Source organism: Stenella coeruleoalba, assembly GCF_951394435.1.
Source record: "Stenella coeruleoalba genome assembly, chromosome: 2".
Taxonomy (NCBI): domain Eukaryota; kingdom Metazoa; phylum Chordata; class Mammalia; order Artiodactyla; family Delphinidae; genus Stenella; species Stenella coeruleoalba.
The window spans coordinates 75,241,807-75,261,016 of NC_137147.1; the positions used below are offsets into that span (position 1 = coordinate 75,241,807).

Here is a 19,210-nt window from a genome sequence, read left to right on the forward strand (position 1 = left end):
AAAAAAAAAAAAACTCCCTGCAAACAGAAGTCCAGGACTGGATGGCTTCCCTGCAGAATTCTACCAAACATAAAAAGCAGAACTTACACCTATCCTTCTCAAACTATTCTAAATAATTGAAGAGGAGGGAACACCCCCAAATTCATCCTATGAAGCCGCCATCACCCTGATACCCAAACCAGACAAAGACACTACAAAAAAGAAAATCACAGGCTAATATCTTTGATGAATATAGATGCAAAAATCATCAACAAAATATTAGCAAACCAAATCCAACAATACATATAAAGGATCACACACCATGATTAAGTTGGATTCATTCCAGGGTAGCAAGGATGGTTCAACATACTCAAATCAGTCAATGTGATACACTACATTAACCAAAAAAAAAAAAAGACAAAAATACATGATTATCGCAACAGATGCAGAGAAAGCATTTGATAAAATTCAATATTCGTTCATGACAAAAACTATCACTAAAGTGGGTATAGGGGGAGCATATCTTAGCATGATAAAGCCAATTATGACAAACGCACAGCCAACATACTATTCAATGGTGAAAAGCTGAAAGCCTTCCTGCTAAATTCAGGAAAAAGACAAGGATGTCTACTCTCCCCACTTCTATTCAACAAAGTATCAGAAGTCCTAGCCACAGCAATCAGGCAAGAAAAAGAAATAAAAAGTATCCAAATTAGAAGGGAAGAGGTAAAAGTCTCACTATTTGCAGATGACATAATACTCTATATAGAGAATCCTGAAGTCTCCACATAAAAACTTTAGAAATAATAAATGAATTCAGTAGGGTAGCAGGATACAAGATTAATATACAGAAATCTGTAGCATTTCTTTACACTAACAATGAGATATTAGAAAGAGAAAGTAAAAAAAAATCCCATTTAAGATAGTGTCAAAAAATAAAATATCTAGGAATAAACTTAGCCACTGTGGAAAACAGTATGGAGGTTCCTCAAAAAACTAAAAATAGAACTACCATATGACCCAGGAATTTCACTCCTGGGTATATATCTGAAAAAACCAAAAGCTTTAATTTGAAAAGATATATGCACCCCAATGTTCATCATAGCAGCATTATTTACAGTTGCCAAGATATGGAAGCAATGTAAGTGCTGATCAACAGATGAATGGATAAAAAAGATGTGGTGTATACACACACACACACACACACAATGGAATACTACTCAGCCATAAAAAAGAATGAAAAATTTTCATCTGCAACAACATGGATGGAATTGGAGAGTATTATGCTTAGTGAAATAAGTCAAAGACAAATATTGTATGATAGCACTTATATGTTAAATATTAAAAAAAAGTGGGGCAGCAATCAAGATGGTGGAGTAGTAGGATGTGAAGCTCACCACCTCCCACAAATATATTAAAAATACATCTACATGTATTAATAATTCTCACAATATGTCTACCGAATGCTGGCAGAAGACCTCAGACTTTTGAAAGGGCAAGAAAATCTCCATGTAACCAGGTAAGACAAAAGAAAAAAGAAAAAAGAAAAAAAGGAAGTGAGAAAGGAATCGGGATGGGACCTCCCTCCCAGGAGGGAGCTGTGAAAAAGGAAAGGTTCCCGCACCCTGGGAAATCCCCTCACCAGCGGGGAGATCAGCTGGGACAGAGCTTCAGAGCCTCAGAGGAGAACGCAGCAACCAGTTTTCAGCAGCCAGAATGGAGAGAGACCTGCACAGTCAGTGCCACCGCCCTGCACTCCCCAGCCTGAGATGTGCATCTGCTGGTGCGGATTGGGGCTGGGTGCTGAAGCTCAGGCTTCGGATATCAGACTCAGAGAGAGGACTGGGGTTGGCTGTGTGAAAACAGCCTGAAGGGGCTGGAGTCTGGTGTGACTGCAACTGAGGGTGTTCGTGGAGCAAGCCCAGGCCACCTTAGAGGACAGGTGCCATTGTTTGGGGGGTGCACGAGGGGAGGGGTGGGACCCACCATTGCAGGCTTTTTCCCTGCATGTGCTCTCAGGCGGTAGGACACCACCTACACGAGCTCCAGGAGTGGTCACGAGCAGCTCCTGCACCCATCACGTGCTCCGGGGATGCACATAAGCCACCACCGCCACCAAGAATCCTAGGACTGAGCGCTGCCACATCTGCACACCCCCTATCAAGGGGATAATGGCCTGCACATGCTGAGGGAAGAGGCAACAGATACCCATATTGAAACAGCCCTTGCACCCAAAATATTAAATCCACACAGCTACACAGGGACGCTTCCACATAAGAATAGCCCTCCAAGACCACAGTAGATAATTGTTTCTCCTAAACTCATAGAGCAAGAGAAATATAAGTAAAATGAAGAAGCAGAGGAACCACCTCCAGTTTAAAGACCAAGAAAATTCCCTTGAAAGAACAAACAATGAAACAGACCTCTTTGATCTAAGACACTGGTTTCAAAAAGGGGTACTGAAGGAATTAAGAAAGGCTACTGACAGAAATGCAGAGTACTATAAGAAGGAACTAGAAACTATAAAGAGGAACCAAGAAAAATCAGAAAACTCATTGACTGAGATGTAAGCTGAGTTAAAGGCAATAAATAGCAGAATGGATAATGCAGAAGAACGAATAAGTGACTTGGAAGATAGAATAACGGAAATCACTCAATCAGGACAGCAGACAGAAAGCCAAATGAAAAAAATGAAAGCAATATAAAAGACCTATGGGATAATATAAAGCATGCCAACCTACACATGATAGGAATTCCAGAAGGGGAAGAAAGAGAAAAGCGGATCGAAAATGTATTTGAAGAAATTACGGCTGAAAACTTCCCAAACCTAAACAAGGAAACAGATATCCAGGTACAGGAAGCATGGAGGGTCCCAAACAAGATAAACCTAAACAGACCTACACCAAGACTTTTGTTTTTCCTGCGTTGGGTCTTCGTTGCTGTGCACGGGCCTTTTCTAGCTGCAGTGAGTGGGGGCTACTCTTTGTTGCAGTGCAGAGGCTTCTCATTGTGGTGGCTTCCCTTGTTGCAGAGCACGGGCTCTAGGCACGTGGGCTTCAGTAGTTGCGGCGGGCTTCAGTAGTTGTGGTGTGCAGGCTCAGTAGTTGTGGCTCACAGGCTTAGTTGTTCTGCGGCATGTGGGATCTTCCCAGACCAGGGACCGAATCCATGTCCCCTGCATTGGCAGGCAGATTCTTAACCACTGCGCCACCAGGGAAGTCCCATGACATATTATAATAAAAATGGCAAAAGATAAAGAGGATTCTAAAGGCAGCAAGAGAAAAACAAACAGTTAATTACAAGAGAACCCCCATAAGACTATCAGTTGATTTCTCTATAGAATGCTGCAGGCCAGAAGGGAGGGGCAAGATACATTCAAAGTTCTGAAGGGGAAAAATCTGTAACCTAGGATACTCTATCCAGCAAGATTATCATTCAGAATAGGAGAGATAAAGAATTTCTCAGACAAACAGAAACTAAAAGAATACAGCAATACTATATCTATTCTAAAGGAAATATTGAAAGGTCTTCCCTAAATAGAAAAGAAGAATCTAAAGGAAAGAGAAAATAACAATTGGAAAGTAAATCACTTAAATAAGCCAGTACACAGATATTAAAAAAAATGAAAAAATTTCTGTGAAAGTGATGATAACCACAGTGAACAGCAAAAGTATGAACATGAAAATGTAAAAGAGGACATGAAAATCATAAAATATGGGGAGTAAAATGAGAAAATGTAGATTTTTTTTTTCAGTTCCTAGAATGTGTTTGAGCCTATATGACTACTGGTCTAAGGCAAGTAGAAATAGGATGGGGTTAACATACCTGAAAAACAGGGTAACCACAGATCAAAAACATACAATAGATCCACAAAAACCAAAAAGAAGAGAACATAAGTATAATAGAAAAGAAAACCATCAAACCACAAAAGGAAAAACAAAAAGAAAGGTACAAAGAAGAAGTATAAAATCAACAGGAAAATAAGGTTTAAATGGCAATAAATACATATCTATCAATAGTTACCTTAGGGACTTCCCTGGTGGCACAGTGGTTAATAATCTGCCTGCCAATGCAGGGAACATGGGTTTGAGCCCTGGTCCAGGAAGATCCCACATGCTGCAGAGCAACTAAGCCTGTGTGCCACAACTACTGAGCCTACGCTCTAGAGCCTGCAAGCCACTACTGAAGCCTGCATGCCTAGAGCCCATGCTCCACAAGAAGAGAAGTCACCGCAATGAGAAGCCCATGCACCGCAACGAAGAGTAGCCCCACTCGCTGCAACTAGAGAAACCCCGCATGCAGCAATGAAGACCCAACGCAGCCAAAAATAAATGAAAATAAATAAATAAATTTATTTTAAAAAATTACCTTAAATGTCAATGGATTAAAAGCTTCAATCAAAAGACACAGTGGCACACTGGATAAAAGAAAACAAGAGCCTACAATATGCTGCCTACAAGATACCCATTTTAGGGCAAAGGACACACATAGATTGAAAGTAAAGGGATGGAAAAAGATGTCTCATACAAATGGAAATAAAAATAAAGTGGGGTCGCAATACTCAGACAAAATAGACTTCAAAACAAAGGCCATAAAGAAAGATAAAGGACATTGTATAATGATAAAAGGATCAATACAAAAAGAGGACTTTACACTCATCAATATATATGCACATAATATAAGAGAAACCAAATACATAAATACTAAGAGACATGAAGGGAGAAATTGACAGGAATACAATAATAGTAGGAGACTTTAACACCCCACTCACATCAATGGACAGATCTTCTAGACAGAAAATCAATAAGGCACAGAAATTCTAAATAATACAATAGAATAAACTTAATTGATATTTTCAGGACATTACATACAAAAAACCCCAGAATATATTCTTTTTTTCTTTTTTAAATTATTTATTTTATTTATTTTGGGCTGTGTTGCTGCACGGAGGCTTTCTCCAGTTGCGGCAAGCGGGGGCTACTCTTCTCTACGGTGTGTGGGCTTCTCATTGCAGTGGCCTCTCTTCTTGTGGAGCACGGGCTCTAGGTGCATGGACTTCAGTAGTTGTGGCTCGCAGGCTCCAGAGCACAAGCTCAGTAGCTGTGGCACACAGGCTCAGTTGCTCCGTGGCATGTGGGATCTTCCCAGGCCAGGGCTCGAACCCGTGTCCCCTGCATTGGCAGGGAGATTCCTAACCACTGTGCCACCAGGGAAGCCCCAGAATACTCATTCTTTTCAAGTACACATGGAACATGCCCTAGGTTTGACCACATACTAGGGTACAAAAAAAGCCTCAATAAATCTGAGAGTTTAGAAATTATCTCAAGCATCTCTTCAGACCACGATGGCGTGAAACTAGAAATCAACCACAGAAAAAGAAATGAGAAAAAGATGATCACAGGGAGATTAAGCAACATACTACTAAAATAACCAATGGGTCAATGATGAAACCAAAGAGGAAATTAAAAAATACCTTGAGACAAATGACAATGAAAACACAACCATACAAAATTTATGGGATACAGCAAAAGCAGTTCTTAGAGGGAAGTTCATAGTGATACAGGCCTTCCTCAAAAAATAAGAAAAATCTCAAATAACCAACCTAACCTACCAGCTAAAAGAATTAGAAAAAAGAAGAACAAATAAAACCTAAAGTCAGCAGAAGAATGGAAGTAATAAAGATTGGAGAGGAAATAAATAAAACAGAGATTAAAAAACAGAAAAAAATCAATAAAACCAAGAGGTGGTTCTTTGAAAGGGTAAACAAGATTGACAAACCTCTGGCCAGGCTCATCAAGAAGAAGAGAGAGAGAACCCAAATAAACAAAATAAGAAATAAAAAAGGAGACGTAACAACTGATACTGCAGAAATACAAAAAATCATAAGGGAATACTATGAACAATTATATGCCAACAAATTTAACAACCTAGAAGAAATGGATACGTTTTTAGAAATATACAGCCCACCAAAACTGAATCAAGAAGAAACAGATAATTTGAACAGACTGATCATTAGAAGTGAAATAGATTCTGTAATTTAAAAACTCCCTGCAAACAAAAGTCTAGGACCAGATGGGTTCACAGGCGAATTCTACCAAACATGCAAAGAAGAATTTATACTGATCCTTCTCAAACTCTTCCAAAAAATTGAAGAGGAGGGAAAGAATCCCAAAGACATTCTATGAAGCCACCATCACCCTGATACCAAAACTAGACAAAGACACCACCAAAAAAGAAAATAACAGGCCAATATCTTTGATAAATATAGATGCAAAAATTCTCAACAAAATATTAGCAAACCAAATCCAATAACTCATAAAAGATCATACACCATGACCAAGTGGGATTCATCCCAAGTTCACAAGGATGGTTCAACATACGCAAATCAATCAGTTTGACATACTACATTAAAAGAAGAAAAGAAAAAAACCAAATGATCAATAGATACAGAACAAGCATTTGACAAAATTCAACATTCATTCATGATAAAAACTCTTACCAAAGTGGGTATACAGGGAACATATCTCAACATAATAAAAGCTATTTATGACAAACACACAGCCAATATAATACTCAATGGTGAAAAGCTGAAAGCCTTTCTACTAAAATATGGAAAAAGACAAGGATACCCACTCTCACCTCTTATATTCACCATAGTATTGGATGTCCTAGCTACAGCAATCAGACAAGAAAAAGAAATAAAAGTTATCCAAATTGGAAGGAAAGAGGTAAAATTGTCATTATATGCAGATGACATAATACTATATATAGAAAACCCTAAACACTCCACACAAAAACTACTAGAACTGAAAAACAAATTCAGCAGGATAGCACGATACAAGATTAACATTTGGAAACCAGTTGCATTTCCTTACACTAACAATGAAATATCAGAAAGAGAATGTAAAAAAGCAATACCTTTTAAAATAGCACCTGCAAAAATAAAATACTTAGGAATAAACCTTACTGAGGAGGTGAAAGACTTATACACTGAGAACTATAAAACATTAATAAAGGAAATTGAAGATGATTCAAAGAAAGGGAAAGATATCACATGCTTTTGGATTAAAATAATTAATATTGTTAAAATAGCCATACTATCCAAAGCAATCTACAGATTTAATGCATTCCCTATCAAATTACCCATGACATTTTTCACAGAACTAGAATTATCCTAAAATTTATATGGAAACATAAAAGACTCAGGTTTGCCAAAGCAATCCTGAAGAAAAAGAACAAAGCAGAAGGCATAAACCTCCCAGACTTCAGACAATACTACAAAGCTACAGTAATCAAAACAGCATGGTACTGGCACAAAAACAGGCATATGGATCAGTGGAACAGAATAGAGAGCCCAGAAATAAACTCATACACCTACAGTCAATTAATCTTCAACAAAGGCAGCAAGAATATACAACAGGAAAAAGTCTCTTCAGCAAGTGATGTTGGGAAAGTTGGATAGCTGCATGTAAATCAATGAAGTTAGAACACACCCTCTCGCCATGCACAAAAATAAACTCAAAATGGCTGAAAGAGTTAAAATAATACATGACATCATAAAACTCCTAGAAGAGATCATGGGCAAAACATTTCTGACATAAATCGTACCAATGTTTTCTTAGGTCAGTCTCCCAAGGCAATAGAAATAAAAACAAAAATAAACAAATGGGGCCTAATCAAACTTACAAGCCTGTGCCCAGCAAAAGAAACCATAAACAAAGCAAAAACACAATCTACAGAATGGGAGAAAATATCTGCAAACAATATGACCAACAAGGGCTTAATTTCCAAAATATACAAACAGCTCATACAACTCAACAACAACAACAACAAAAACAACCCAATCGAAAAATGGGCAGAAGATCTAAATAGACATTTCTCCAAAGAAGAAATACAAATGGCCAATAGGCACCTGAAAAGATGGTCAACACCTCTAATTATTAGAGAAATGCAAATCAAAATTACAATGAGATACTACCTCACACGGGTCAGAATGGCCATCATTAAAAAGTCTACAAATAACAAATGCTGGAGAGGATGTGGAGAAAAAGGAACCCTTCTACACTGTTGGTGGGAATGTAAGTTCGAACAGCCACTATGGAAAACAGTATGGAGGTTCCTCAGAAAACTAAAAATAGAATTACCATATGATCCAACAGTCCTATTCCTGGGCATATATCCAGACAAAACTCTAATTCAAAAATATACATGCACCCTTATGTTCATAGCAGCACTATTCACAATAGCCAAGACATGGAAGCAACCTAAACGTCCATCAACAGATGAATGGATAAAGAAGATGTGGTACATATATACAATAGAATACTACTCAGTCATTAAAAAGAATGAAATAATGCCATTTGCAGCAACATAGATGCAGCTAGAGATTATCATACTAAGTGAAGTAAGTCAGAAAGAGAAAGACAAATACCATATGATATCATTTATATGTAGAATCTAAAATATGCCACAAATGAACCTATCTATGAAACAGAAACAGATTCACAGATATAGAGAACAGACTTGTGGTTGCCAAGGGGGAGAGGGTTGTGGGAGGCCTGGAGTGGGAGGTTGGGGTTAGCAGATGTAAGCTATTATATATAGAATGGATAAACAACAAAGTCCTACTGTATAGCACAGAGAACTATCTTCAGTATCCTATGATAAACCACAATGGAAAAGAATATAAAAAAAGAATGTATATATATGTATGTATAACTGAGTCACTGTGCTGTACAGCAGAAATTAACACAACACTGTATATCAACTATACTTCAAGTAAAGAAAAAATTTTTTAAAGTTAAACTAGTGAATATACGAAAAAGGAAGAGACCCACAGACATAGAGAACAAACTAGTGGTTACCAGTGCAGAGAGGGAAGCAGGGAGGGGCAAGATAGGGGTAGGGGATAAAGAGGTGCAAACTACTAATAAAATAAATAAGCTACAAGGATATATTGTACAACCCAGGGAATACAGCTAATATTTTATAATAGCTATAAATGGAGTATACCTTTTAAAAATTGTGAATCGCTGTTGTACACCCGAAACTTACATAATATTGCACAACTATACCTCAATTTTTTAAAAAAGAAAAACTTTTTTCAAAAAGAAAAATGAATGTTTCAGAAGAATACAGACCAAAAATGTTTTGAAAAATGGGGGAAACTGGGTGAAGAGTATATGGTAACTCTCCGTACATTTTTTGCAACTGTTTACAAATCTATAATTATTTCAAAATAAAAAGCTTTTTAAAAGAATAATATGTACAGTTCATATACAGTTTAATGTCATTTATTTAAAGCAAAAAAGACTAATACAGAACAATATGAATGTTAAAGTTTTTTTTATGATCTGAAAAGATGTACCTCAAAATTCAAAACAATGGTTTTTTTGGGGTGGTGGGGTGGGAGAGAGGCAGCAGGGATTATAGGTAATGGTCAATAGAGATTTAGCTCTATCTGTAATATTCTAGTTTGTAAAAGAAAAATGTATTCTTACCTTACTTGCAACTAATCCTGGGACAAATGATCAGAAATCCATATCAAGTTTACTCTGATAACAAAGGTGAATTAGGAGGATGAATAAAATTAAAATTTGAGCAAGGTACACATGGAGGCTTTATTCATTCCTATTAGATTGAACTATATGAAATTGAAAATAGTCCATCATTTTTCATCTATAAAAGTGATAATTTCATATGGCTTGTTATGGACTGAATATTTGTGTACCCCTCAAATTTTGTATGTTGAAACCCTAATCCCAATGTGATGGTATTTGGAGGTGGGGCCTTTGGGAGGTAATCAGGTCATGAGGGTAGAGCCCTTGTGAATGGGATTAGTGCCCTTATAAGAGGCCAGAGAGCTGGCTTGCTCTCTTTCTGGCACATGAGGACACAATGAGAAATTGGCAGTCTGCAACCTAGAAGGAGGCCCTCACCAGAATCGGACCAAAAGAAGTAAATTTCTGTTGTTTATAAGCCACCCAGTCTGTGGTACTTCATTATAGAAGCCTGAATTGACTAAGATATGGTTCAATCTAATATTTTTCTTTGCTCCAGAATCCTTTACATGAGCTGGTTCCATTATATAATCTTATTGGGACTGAACAGCAAATATGTATATATACACACACACACACACACACACACACACACACACACACACACACACACATATTTATTTATTTATTTATATTTATATATATACACATATATATATAATTAGTAATATTAACCATACTAACAACTGAAATATATATTAACTCATTGCTAGCAGAGCCCCTAACAGCAGTTAGTTACGTAGCATTAGTGACAGACAGCTCCCTTTGGCTTATTCAGGTGTGCTAGATAATTTGGGGGTGGGGGGAGGGCAGATTTCCTAAAACTAATTAGCATACATAAGGGGTCAAGACATTTTCAACCCCTGAAATTAAGAGTATAAGAAAAAAGAATAAACTTTGAGGTCCTTGATATACACTACGGCTAAAAGACAGTAACCTGAGGCCACAGAGCAATGGAAATGATTGCTCCCTTCTCATTAGGAGCTGTTAAGAGGGGGGAGGGAAAAGTTATGTGGTCCACTCAGAGTGGGAGATTGATTCCTGAGACCAGGAATGGAACTTCATCTGGAGGAAACCATATGGTTTGGGTTAAGATCATTTTCTGGGGATTCTTGGAAGATAAGTACAGAAGGCCTTCAGGAAACTTGTGCTAATTAACAGAGCCTCCTGCGGAACAGTTCTATACATATCCCATCATACAGGAACTGTTCTAATTCTGGACTAAAAGACAGGGAGTTAAAGACCCAAATGTACTATGATTGTTTTGCTCTTTTAGCAGTACAAGAGAAAGACATTTCGTAAAGGTCTTGCTTAAGTCATACTGTTCAACCTATTCAATTGACCTGGAAGGTAGAAGGGAAATGACACCCCTCTGCCTCAATCCTCTCCCCTTAGGGCCTAGTCCTTCCTTGTAGGGGCCACTACCAGATCATAGAAGCTTGCATTTAAGAACTAGCGTATTTCATGGGCTTCCCTGGTGGCACAGTGGTTAAGAATCCACCTGCCAATGCAGGAGACAGGGGTTCAAGCCCTGGTCGGGAAGATCCCACATGCCGCGGAGCAACTAAGCCCGTGCTCCATAACTACTGAGCCTGTGCTCTAGAGCCCGCGAGCCACAACTACTGAGTCTGTGTGCCGCAACTACTGAAGCCCAAGCGCCCTGGAGCCCATGCTCCGCAACAAGAGAAGCCACCGCAATGAGAAGCCCACGCACCACAACGAAGAGTAGCCCCCACTCGCCTCTAGAGAAAGCCTGTGCACAGCAACGAAGACCCAACGCAGCCAAAAATAAATTAAAAAAAAAAAAAAAAAGAACTAGCGTATTTCAGAGAAGACAGACTGCTGCCACCATCAACATCATCATCACTATAATCTGGTGCTTAATTTGTCTCAAGTACTGTATTAAACCTTTATCACACATTACCTTATTTAAATCTTGCCACATGGCTATAAGGTGGGCATACTTAATATTACCACTTTACAACCCCATTGTTCACAGCACCACTATTCACAATAGCCAAGACATGGAAGCGACCTAAATGTCCATCGACAGATGAATAGATAAAGATGTGGTATATATGAACAATGGAGTATTAGCCATAAAAAGAATGAAATAATGCCATTTGCAGCAATATGGATGAATCTAGAGATTATCATACTAAGTGAAATCAGACAGACATACAAATATCATATGGTATCACATATATGGAATCTAAAATATGATACAAATGAGCTTATTTACAAAACAGAAATAGACTCACAGACATAGAAAACAAACCTAGGGTTACCAAAGGGGAAAGGGGGGGAGGGATAAATTAAGGAGTATGGGATTAGCAGATACAAACTACTATATATAAAATAGATAAACAATAAGGACCTACTGCATAGCACAGGGAACTATATTCAATACCTTGTAATAACCTCTAATAGAAAAGAATCTGAAAAAAGAATATATATAACTGAATCACTTTGCTGTACACCTGAAGCACTGTAAATAAACTATACTTCAAGAAAAAAAAAATATCACCACTTTATAGATGAGGAAACAGAGTCTAATAGAGGTTCAATAACTTCCCCAAAGCAGCATAGATATTAATAGCAGAGACTGGATCTAAACCACTTCTGTCTAAAACACATTTCCATGCTCCTAAACACTACACTCTCTTGCCTCCTCCTTTACCCTGGCTGACTCCAGGCACAAAAGGGACAGAGCCCACGTACTGCCTCTGGACCTTCAACTCCTTCCATCTTTCGTGCCCAGCTATTTTGAAATACAAAAAGGATTGAGTATGAGGCAGAAAAGACAGGGCTGGGCCCAAGGACAGCCTATACACCTCCTTGTTTTGCACTTAAGGAGACCATGACACATGGAGAAATGGCATCTAAAACAGAAACTTTGTAGCATCTGAACAAGAAACACTGACCATGAAAACCATGGCGCAGGCCCAATAAAAATGCAGATTGCCAATGACCCTGTATGACCTTCCCGTGTGGTTGACTAGTAAGGGAAAATTTAAGGGAAAACAATTCTTAGAGCACATGTACAGTGGCTCCAGGAGACAAAGGCGTAAGACTGGGAGCTGATGCAACCTGGTGCAATCTAGGCCACACCTCAACCGTCCTCTCAATGAATATTCCACCCCTAATCAAAAAGACCCCGCCCATTCAAAGGGCTAAGAAAATAAGATAAAAAGGGGATCAAAAAACCTTGTGGTATGCTCCACACTTGTGAGGATGCCTGCACTCTTCTTTGAGTGTGTAACGTTCACTTCAGCCTCAATAAACTGCTTTTTTTTAAAAAAAAAATTTTATTTATTTATTTTGGCCGTGGCACACAGCTTGCGCCATCTTAGTTCCCTGACCAGAGATTGAATCCGGCCACGGCAGTGAAAGCGCCAAGTCCTACCACCGGACTGCCAGGAAATTCCCCTGCTTCTTTGTTCTCTTTGCTCCTCAGCCTGCGTGTTTTTTTCTCCTTTGTATTCTGTGTTCCTTGCCCAAATTCTTTTGGACAAGTTGAACAAGAGTCTGGACTTTTGATAAAGCTTTTCTGCTATCAAGTATACGTGTGTCTGTGTTGTAAGTTTAATTTGATAACAACACTAATTTTTACTAAGTGGGATCAGTTTTCATATTTAGTTTATCCAGCAACATTTTTAGGTACACGAAAGTTTTCTAACAGAAGATCTTATTTAAGAGCCTTTAATTTAGGGTAATATTTTTAACGTCATCTGTCTGACTTGTAGTTCCAAAATTTGCTGACCAGCTGACTGCTTTTTGGGTTGATCTGAGATGTGCACGGTTTAGAAACCTTAACTCAAGTTCCAGTTCTTTCAGTAACTACTGCTACAATGCTGGACATATCACTTGGTTTTCTTCACCTTTATGATCTCTAAGGTGTTACTGTCTAGTTCTAATTCTATGGCTCTGATCTGTCTTACAAACATTTCTCAAGATATTAATTACAAAATGTCTAAAAAAGATATAACAGATAAAAGTTCAGAAAATAAACCCTTTTCTTTACTGTTTCTAATTAAGCTCATAATCCTCAGTTAGATTTTAATCTTTCATTCAGCCACTCATTCAACAAATATTTATTGAGTGCCTACAAATGTACCAGGGAGCATTCTAGCAGCTTGAAAGTGATCGTTTTCTACCTCATTTAAAACCCCACAGTATTCCAATACAATGACTGTGAATATATCTGTGGATATTTATTCATAGATTTGTGTGTGTGTGTGTGTGTGTGTGTGTGTGTGTGTGTGTGTGTATCCTCATTTAGTTCCAAAACAGATCTGAGGTCGAAATGTTTAATAAATAATTGTAATTAAAGGTTGAGTAAAAACCTTCAGAAACTGAATGATCCCTTTGAGCCCTCCCACAGAATCCTTCCAGCCTCCACCTCCCAAAGTAAACCTGCTCTCTTTAGGTAGATTTAAAGAAAGGGGCATCACTTAGGCTGGGGTGAATCACCATATACAATGAAGGAGGCAGGCAAGGGATCCAAATGGGAGAGAGAAGAGTTGAAGTCAGTCCTTATTTATACCAAATCAAGAAAATGATCCTTTCATCTGCCTGTAGTGACTTCCATTCACTTGCAACACAAATCTAAATAACTTGAATTTCCTATCTGGTTCATTAAATAAAACTGGATTTGAACGTCACACACATGGCCATTAAGCACACTGTCATTACTTACAATTTTGGCTGACGCACAATGATTACCCCAGTATACTTACTGCCTTAGGACATTTCTGAGATACAGGTGTTACTATCTCATCACTATCTGTAGTTTGTGCTTCACTGACTTCAGAAGCTTGTTCACAGGATTCTTTATCTGCCAGAGAAGAGACTAGAGTTACAGAACTGTTTTGGAGTACCCTGTCTAGCCCAGAAAAGACCCAGTACCTACATCTTCAATCTTCTGTTTAGTTACTAGTTCTGAGTACCTAGATTTTGGCTGTAATCACTAGAAACAAACCTTCTTTTTTAAAGTTTCACTTATTCAGAAGCTTGCCAAACACACAGGGTTCACTTCTGAAAAAAGAAAGGGAAGGAAAGAAGGTAGGGAGGTAGAAAGAAAGTTTTGTCCTTTTAGGGGATGGAGAAAATTACCAAGCCAAGGAAAAACAGTGCAATCAGGGTGTAGCAAACTGTATTTTACAAAGACAGCGTCAAACAATATCTCTCATCCCACATGCTCTCTTTTGTACAATGTGATCTTGATACTCCTAATACTTTTTTTTTTTTTTTTTTGCAGTACGCAGGCCTCTCACTGTTGTGGCCTCTCCCGTTGCGGAGCACAGGCTCCGGACGCGCAGGCCCAGCGGCCATGGCCCACGGGCCCAGCCGCTCCGAGGCATGTAGGATCCTCCCGGACCAGGGCATGAACCCGTGTCCCCTACATCGGCAGGCGGACTCTCAACCACTGCACCACCAGGGAAGCCCCCTAATACTTTTTTTAAGATAGGTATTTTTATGTTTATATATATATTTATTTTTAGATTTTTATTTTATATTATAATTGATTTACAATGTTGTGTTAGTTTCAGGTGCACAGCAAAGTGATTTATGTATACATATACATAAAAAGGATCTTTTTCAGATCCTTTTCCCATATAGGTTATTATAGAGTATTGAGTAGAGTTCCCTGTGCTCTACAGTAGGTCTTTATTGATTACCTATTTTATATGTAGTAGTGTGTATATGTTAATCCCAAACTCCTAATTTATCCACCCTGCACCTTTCCCCTTTGGTAACCATAAATTTGTTTTCTAAGTCTGTGAGTTTGTTTCTGTTTTGTAAGTTCATTTGTATACTTTTTTAGTATATCGCTTATATAAGAGATATAATATGATATTTGTCTTTGTCTGCCTTACTTCACTTAGTATGATAATCTCTAGGTCCACCCATGTTGTTGCAAATGGCATTATTTCATCCTTTTTTATGGCTGAGTGATATTCCATTGTATACATATACCACTACTGAGCCCGTGTGCCACAACTCCTGAAGCCTGCGTGCCTAGAGCCTGTGCTCCACAGCAAGAGAAGCCACCACAATAAGAAGCCCACGCACTGCAACAAAGAGTAGCCCCCGCTTACCACAACTAGAGAAAGCCCGTGTGCAGCAATGAAGACTCAACACAGCCAAAAATAAATAAATAAATAAATTTTTTAAAAAAGAAAGAAAATACATCTAAATATGAAACAATTTTCACAGAAAACCAATAGGAAACTGCCAGAAGATCTCTTATAGAACTAAAGCTTCAAGAAAGATCTCCATGTAACCAGGTAGGATAGGGGGGGAAAAAAAAGAAAGGCGTCAGGATGGGACTGGTGCCCCTGGGAGTGATCTGTGATGGAGGGAATGTCCACACGGGCTGGCCCTGGCCCTGGGGAGGCTTCTGCCTGCTGAGAGGTCTACTGGGACAGACAGAGGGCTGGAGGGGCTTAGACTCTGTTTGCAAGGACTGTGCTTATGCTGGCTTGCTAGCAATCAGGGTGGAGAAAGACCAGGGCTGATGGCTGCTGCCTTGTCACACTTCCCTGACCAAATCGTGTGCTGGGAGGGCTGCTAGTACATGCAGCAGCTGGGTGCTGAATCTCAGATGGATGGACCCTGGGAGAGGACTTGGTCTAGCTGTGCGGAGACAGCCCAGAGGGCCTTGCGTGTGGTCCAGGCAGAACCTTGGAGGTGATTATCAGCACAGTGATGGGGGGGGTCTGGCCATAGTGGACTTTGTTGGCATGCACACTGGGTGGTGCCACAGAAACGAATGTCTCAGGTGGAGAGCCCCTGGGGAGGAGTAGGCAGCAGTTGTTTCTTGGCAGTAGTGCTCCAGCTTCATTCACCCCACACAGCAGCTTAGAGCCGGCTCTGGGGCAGATAGGCCCTGGGAGAGGCCTGCTACAGAGGCAGCCCAGGTTGCAGGTGGCAGCACAACCACCTTGATTCCTGCAGCCACAGTGCCTTGGCCCCCAGCACCAGCCCACTCCACACCATGGCCTAGCACTAAGTCTGGTACAAATGCAACAGAGAAAGGGTTGTGACCTTGGGTTGATTCTGGTCAGAATCATGGATGCCTGCACCAGTGGGACATAGGTTTGCTGTGACCGCATGGGCTTTACATGCTTCGGTGGTCACCTCCTTTGGGGCAGGGCACACACTCAAGGGCAACGGACCTTATCGAATACGACCCTCAAGGCTTCTACTCCAACAACTGAGGAGTGGACCCTACCCCTGACAGGGCTGTTACAGCCATAGAAAAAAGAGGATGCCCCACCCCAGATCCAGGGGAGGCTCTGGACACCACAACACAAATCCCACCCCCTATTAAAAGGATAACGGCCAACACACTCTGAGGAAAGGTGTGGCTAGCATCCATGCAAAAACCAGTTCTCACAACAAAAATACTGGACTCACACAGTCTACACACAGATGCTCCCACATAAAAGTACCCCTTCAAGACCACAGTAGATAACTGTTTCTCCTAAATTCATAGAAACAGAGAAAGTTAGGTAAAATGAAAAAGAAGAGGAACTACTCCCAATTAAAAGAACAAGAAAAATCCCATGAAAGAACAAATAATGAAACAGACCTCACCAGTCTACTAGACCCTGAGTTCAAAAAGGAGGTAATAATCATGCTAAAGGAATTAGGAAAGATTATTAATAGAAATGCAGATCACTGTAACAAGGAACTAGAAACTATAAAGAGGAACCAATCAAAATAAGACAACTCAATTGCCAACATAAAAAACAATATAAAAGCAATGAATAGCAGACTAAATAATGCAGAAGAAGGAATAAGTGATCTAGAAGATAGAATAATGGGAATCATCCAATCAGAACAGCAGATAGAAAGACAAATAAAAACCAAATGAAAGCAACATATGAGATATATGGGATTATTCAAAGCATACCAAACTACACATAATAGGGGTTCCAGAGGAGAAGAGAGACAGAAGGGGATCAAAAATGTATTTGAAGAAATTCTGGCTGAAAACTTCCCAAACCTAAAGAAGGAAACAGATATCCAGGTACGGGAAGCACAGAGGTTCCCAAACAAGATGAACCCAAACAGATCCAGACCAAGACATATTATAATTAAAATGGCAAAAAATTAAAAATAAAGAGAGGATTCTAAAGCCAGCAAGAGAAAAACAAAGAGTCAGTTACAAGGGAACCCCCATTAAGGATATCAGCTGATTTCTCTGCAGAAACTGTGGGCCAGAAGGAAGTGGTATGATATATTCATAATTCTGAAAGGCAAAAACTTGCAACTTAGATACTCTACCCTGCAAGATTATCATTTAGAACAGAAGGAGGAAGAAAGAATTTCTCAGACAAGAAAAAACTAAAGAATACAGCAATACTAGACCTACCCTAAAGAAATATTTAAGGGTCTTCTCTAAATAGAAAAGAAGAAAGAATCTATAGGAAAGGGAAAATCACAATAGAAAAGGCAAATATATAAAAGGATTGAAGATCACTTAAATAAGCCAGTACATAGACTAAAAACAATCAAAAAATTTTTGTAAAAGTGATTGTAACTCTAAATAACAGCAAAAGGATAAACATGAAGATGTAAAATAGGGCATCAGAATCACAAAATGTGGGAGAGGGGAGTATAAAAATGTAGATCTTTCAGAATGTATTTGGACTTCTTTGACTATCAGTTTAAAACAAATAGATGTAGTTATGGGTCAACATACTAGAAAACCAGGGTGACCGCAAACCTAAAACATACAATAGATTCACACAAAAATAAAAAGAAAAGAACTCAAGCATAATACAAAAGAAAACCATCAAACTACAAAATAAAAAACAAAAATAAGAAGAAATAAATAAAGAACTGCAAAATCCACTGGAAAGCAAGGTTTTAAATAGCAATAAATACATATCTATCAGTAATTACTATAAATATCAATGGACTACATGCTCCAATCAAAAGACATACAGTGGCAGACTGGATAAGAAAAACAAGAACCTACAATATGCTGTCTACAAGAGATTTACTTCAGGGTGAAACACACATAGGCTGAAATTGAGCAGATGATAAAAGGTATTTCATGCAAATAAAAATAACAAGACAGGGGTTAGCAATACTTACTTCAGACAAGAGACTTTGAAACAAGGTCCATAAAGAAAAACATAGAGGGACATTATAATAATAATAAAGGGATAAATACAAGAAGAGGATATGACACTCATTATCATATATGCACCCGATATAGGAGCATCTAAATATATAAAACAGATACTAACAGAGATAAACGAAGAAATGAGTACAATAATAGTAGGACAGTTAACACCTCACTGACATCAACGGACAGACCATCCAGACAGAAAATCAAGAAAGCAACAGAAGTTCTACACGACACAACAGACCAGTTGATTTAACTGATATCTACAGGACACTACATCTAAAAGAAAAAACCCAGAATACATATTCTATTCAAGTGTGCATTAAACATTCTCTAGGATAGACCACATACTAGGTCACAAAACAAGCCTCAACAAATTTAAGAAGGTAGAAATTATTTCAAGCATCTTTTCTGACCACAAGGGTATGAAACTAGAAATCAACCACAGAAAGAAAAACAGGAAAAGAGTAAATACATGGAGACTAAACAACATGCTACTAAAAAACCAGTGGGTCAACAATGAAAT

At 38.7% G+C, this 19,210-nt stretch overlaps 1 protein-coding gene across 1 annotated transcript in view; it reads right to left on the reverse strand.

Annotated features, from left to right (window-relative positions):
* RPGRIP1 (RPGR interacting protein 1) overlaps nt 1-19,210 on the reverse strand; it is a 56,723-nt gene that overhangs the window by 10,495 nt on the left and 27,018 nt on the right. The window contains exon 18 of the mRNA XM_079911932.1: nt 14,279-14,376. Within this exon, the coding sequence (XP_079768058.1) occupies nt 14,279-14,376 (98 nt within the window). The remainder of the gene's footprint in view (nt 1-14,278; nt 14,377-19,210) is intronic.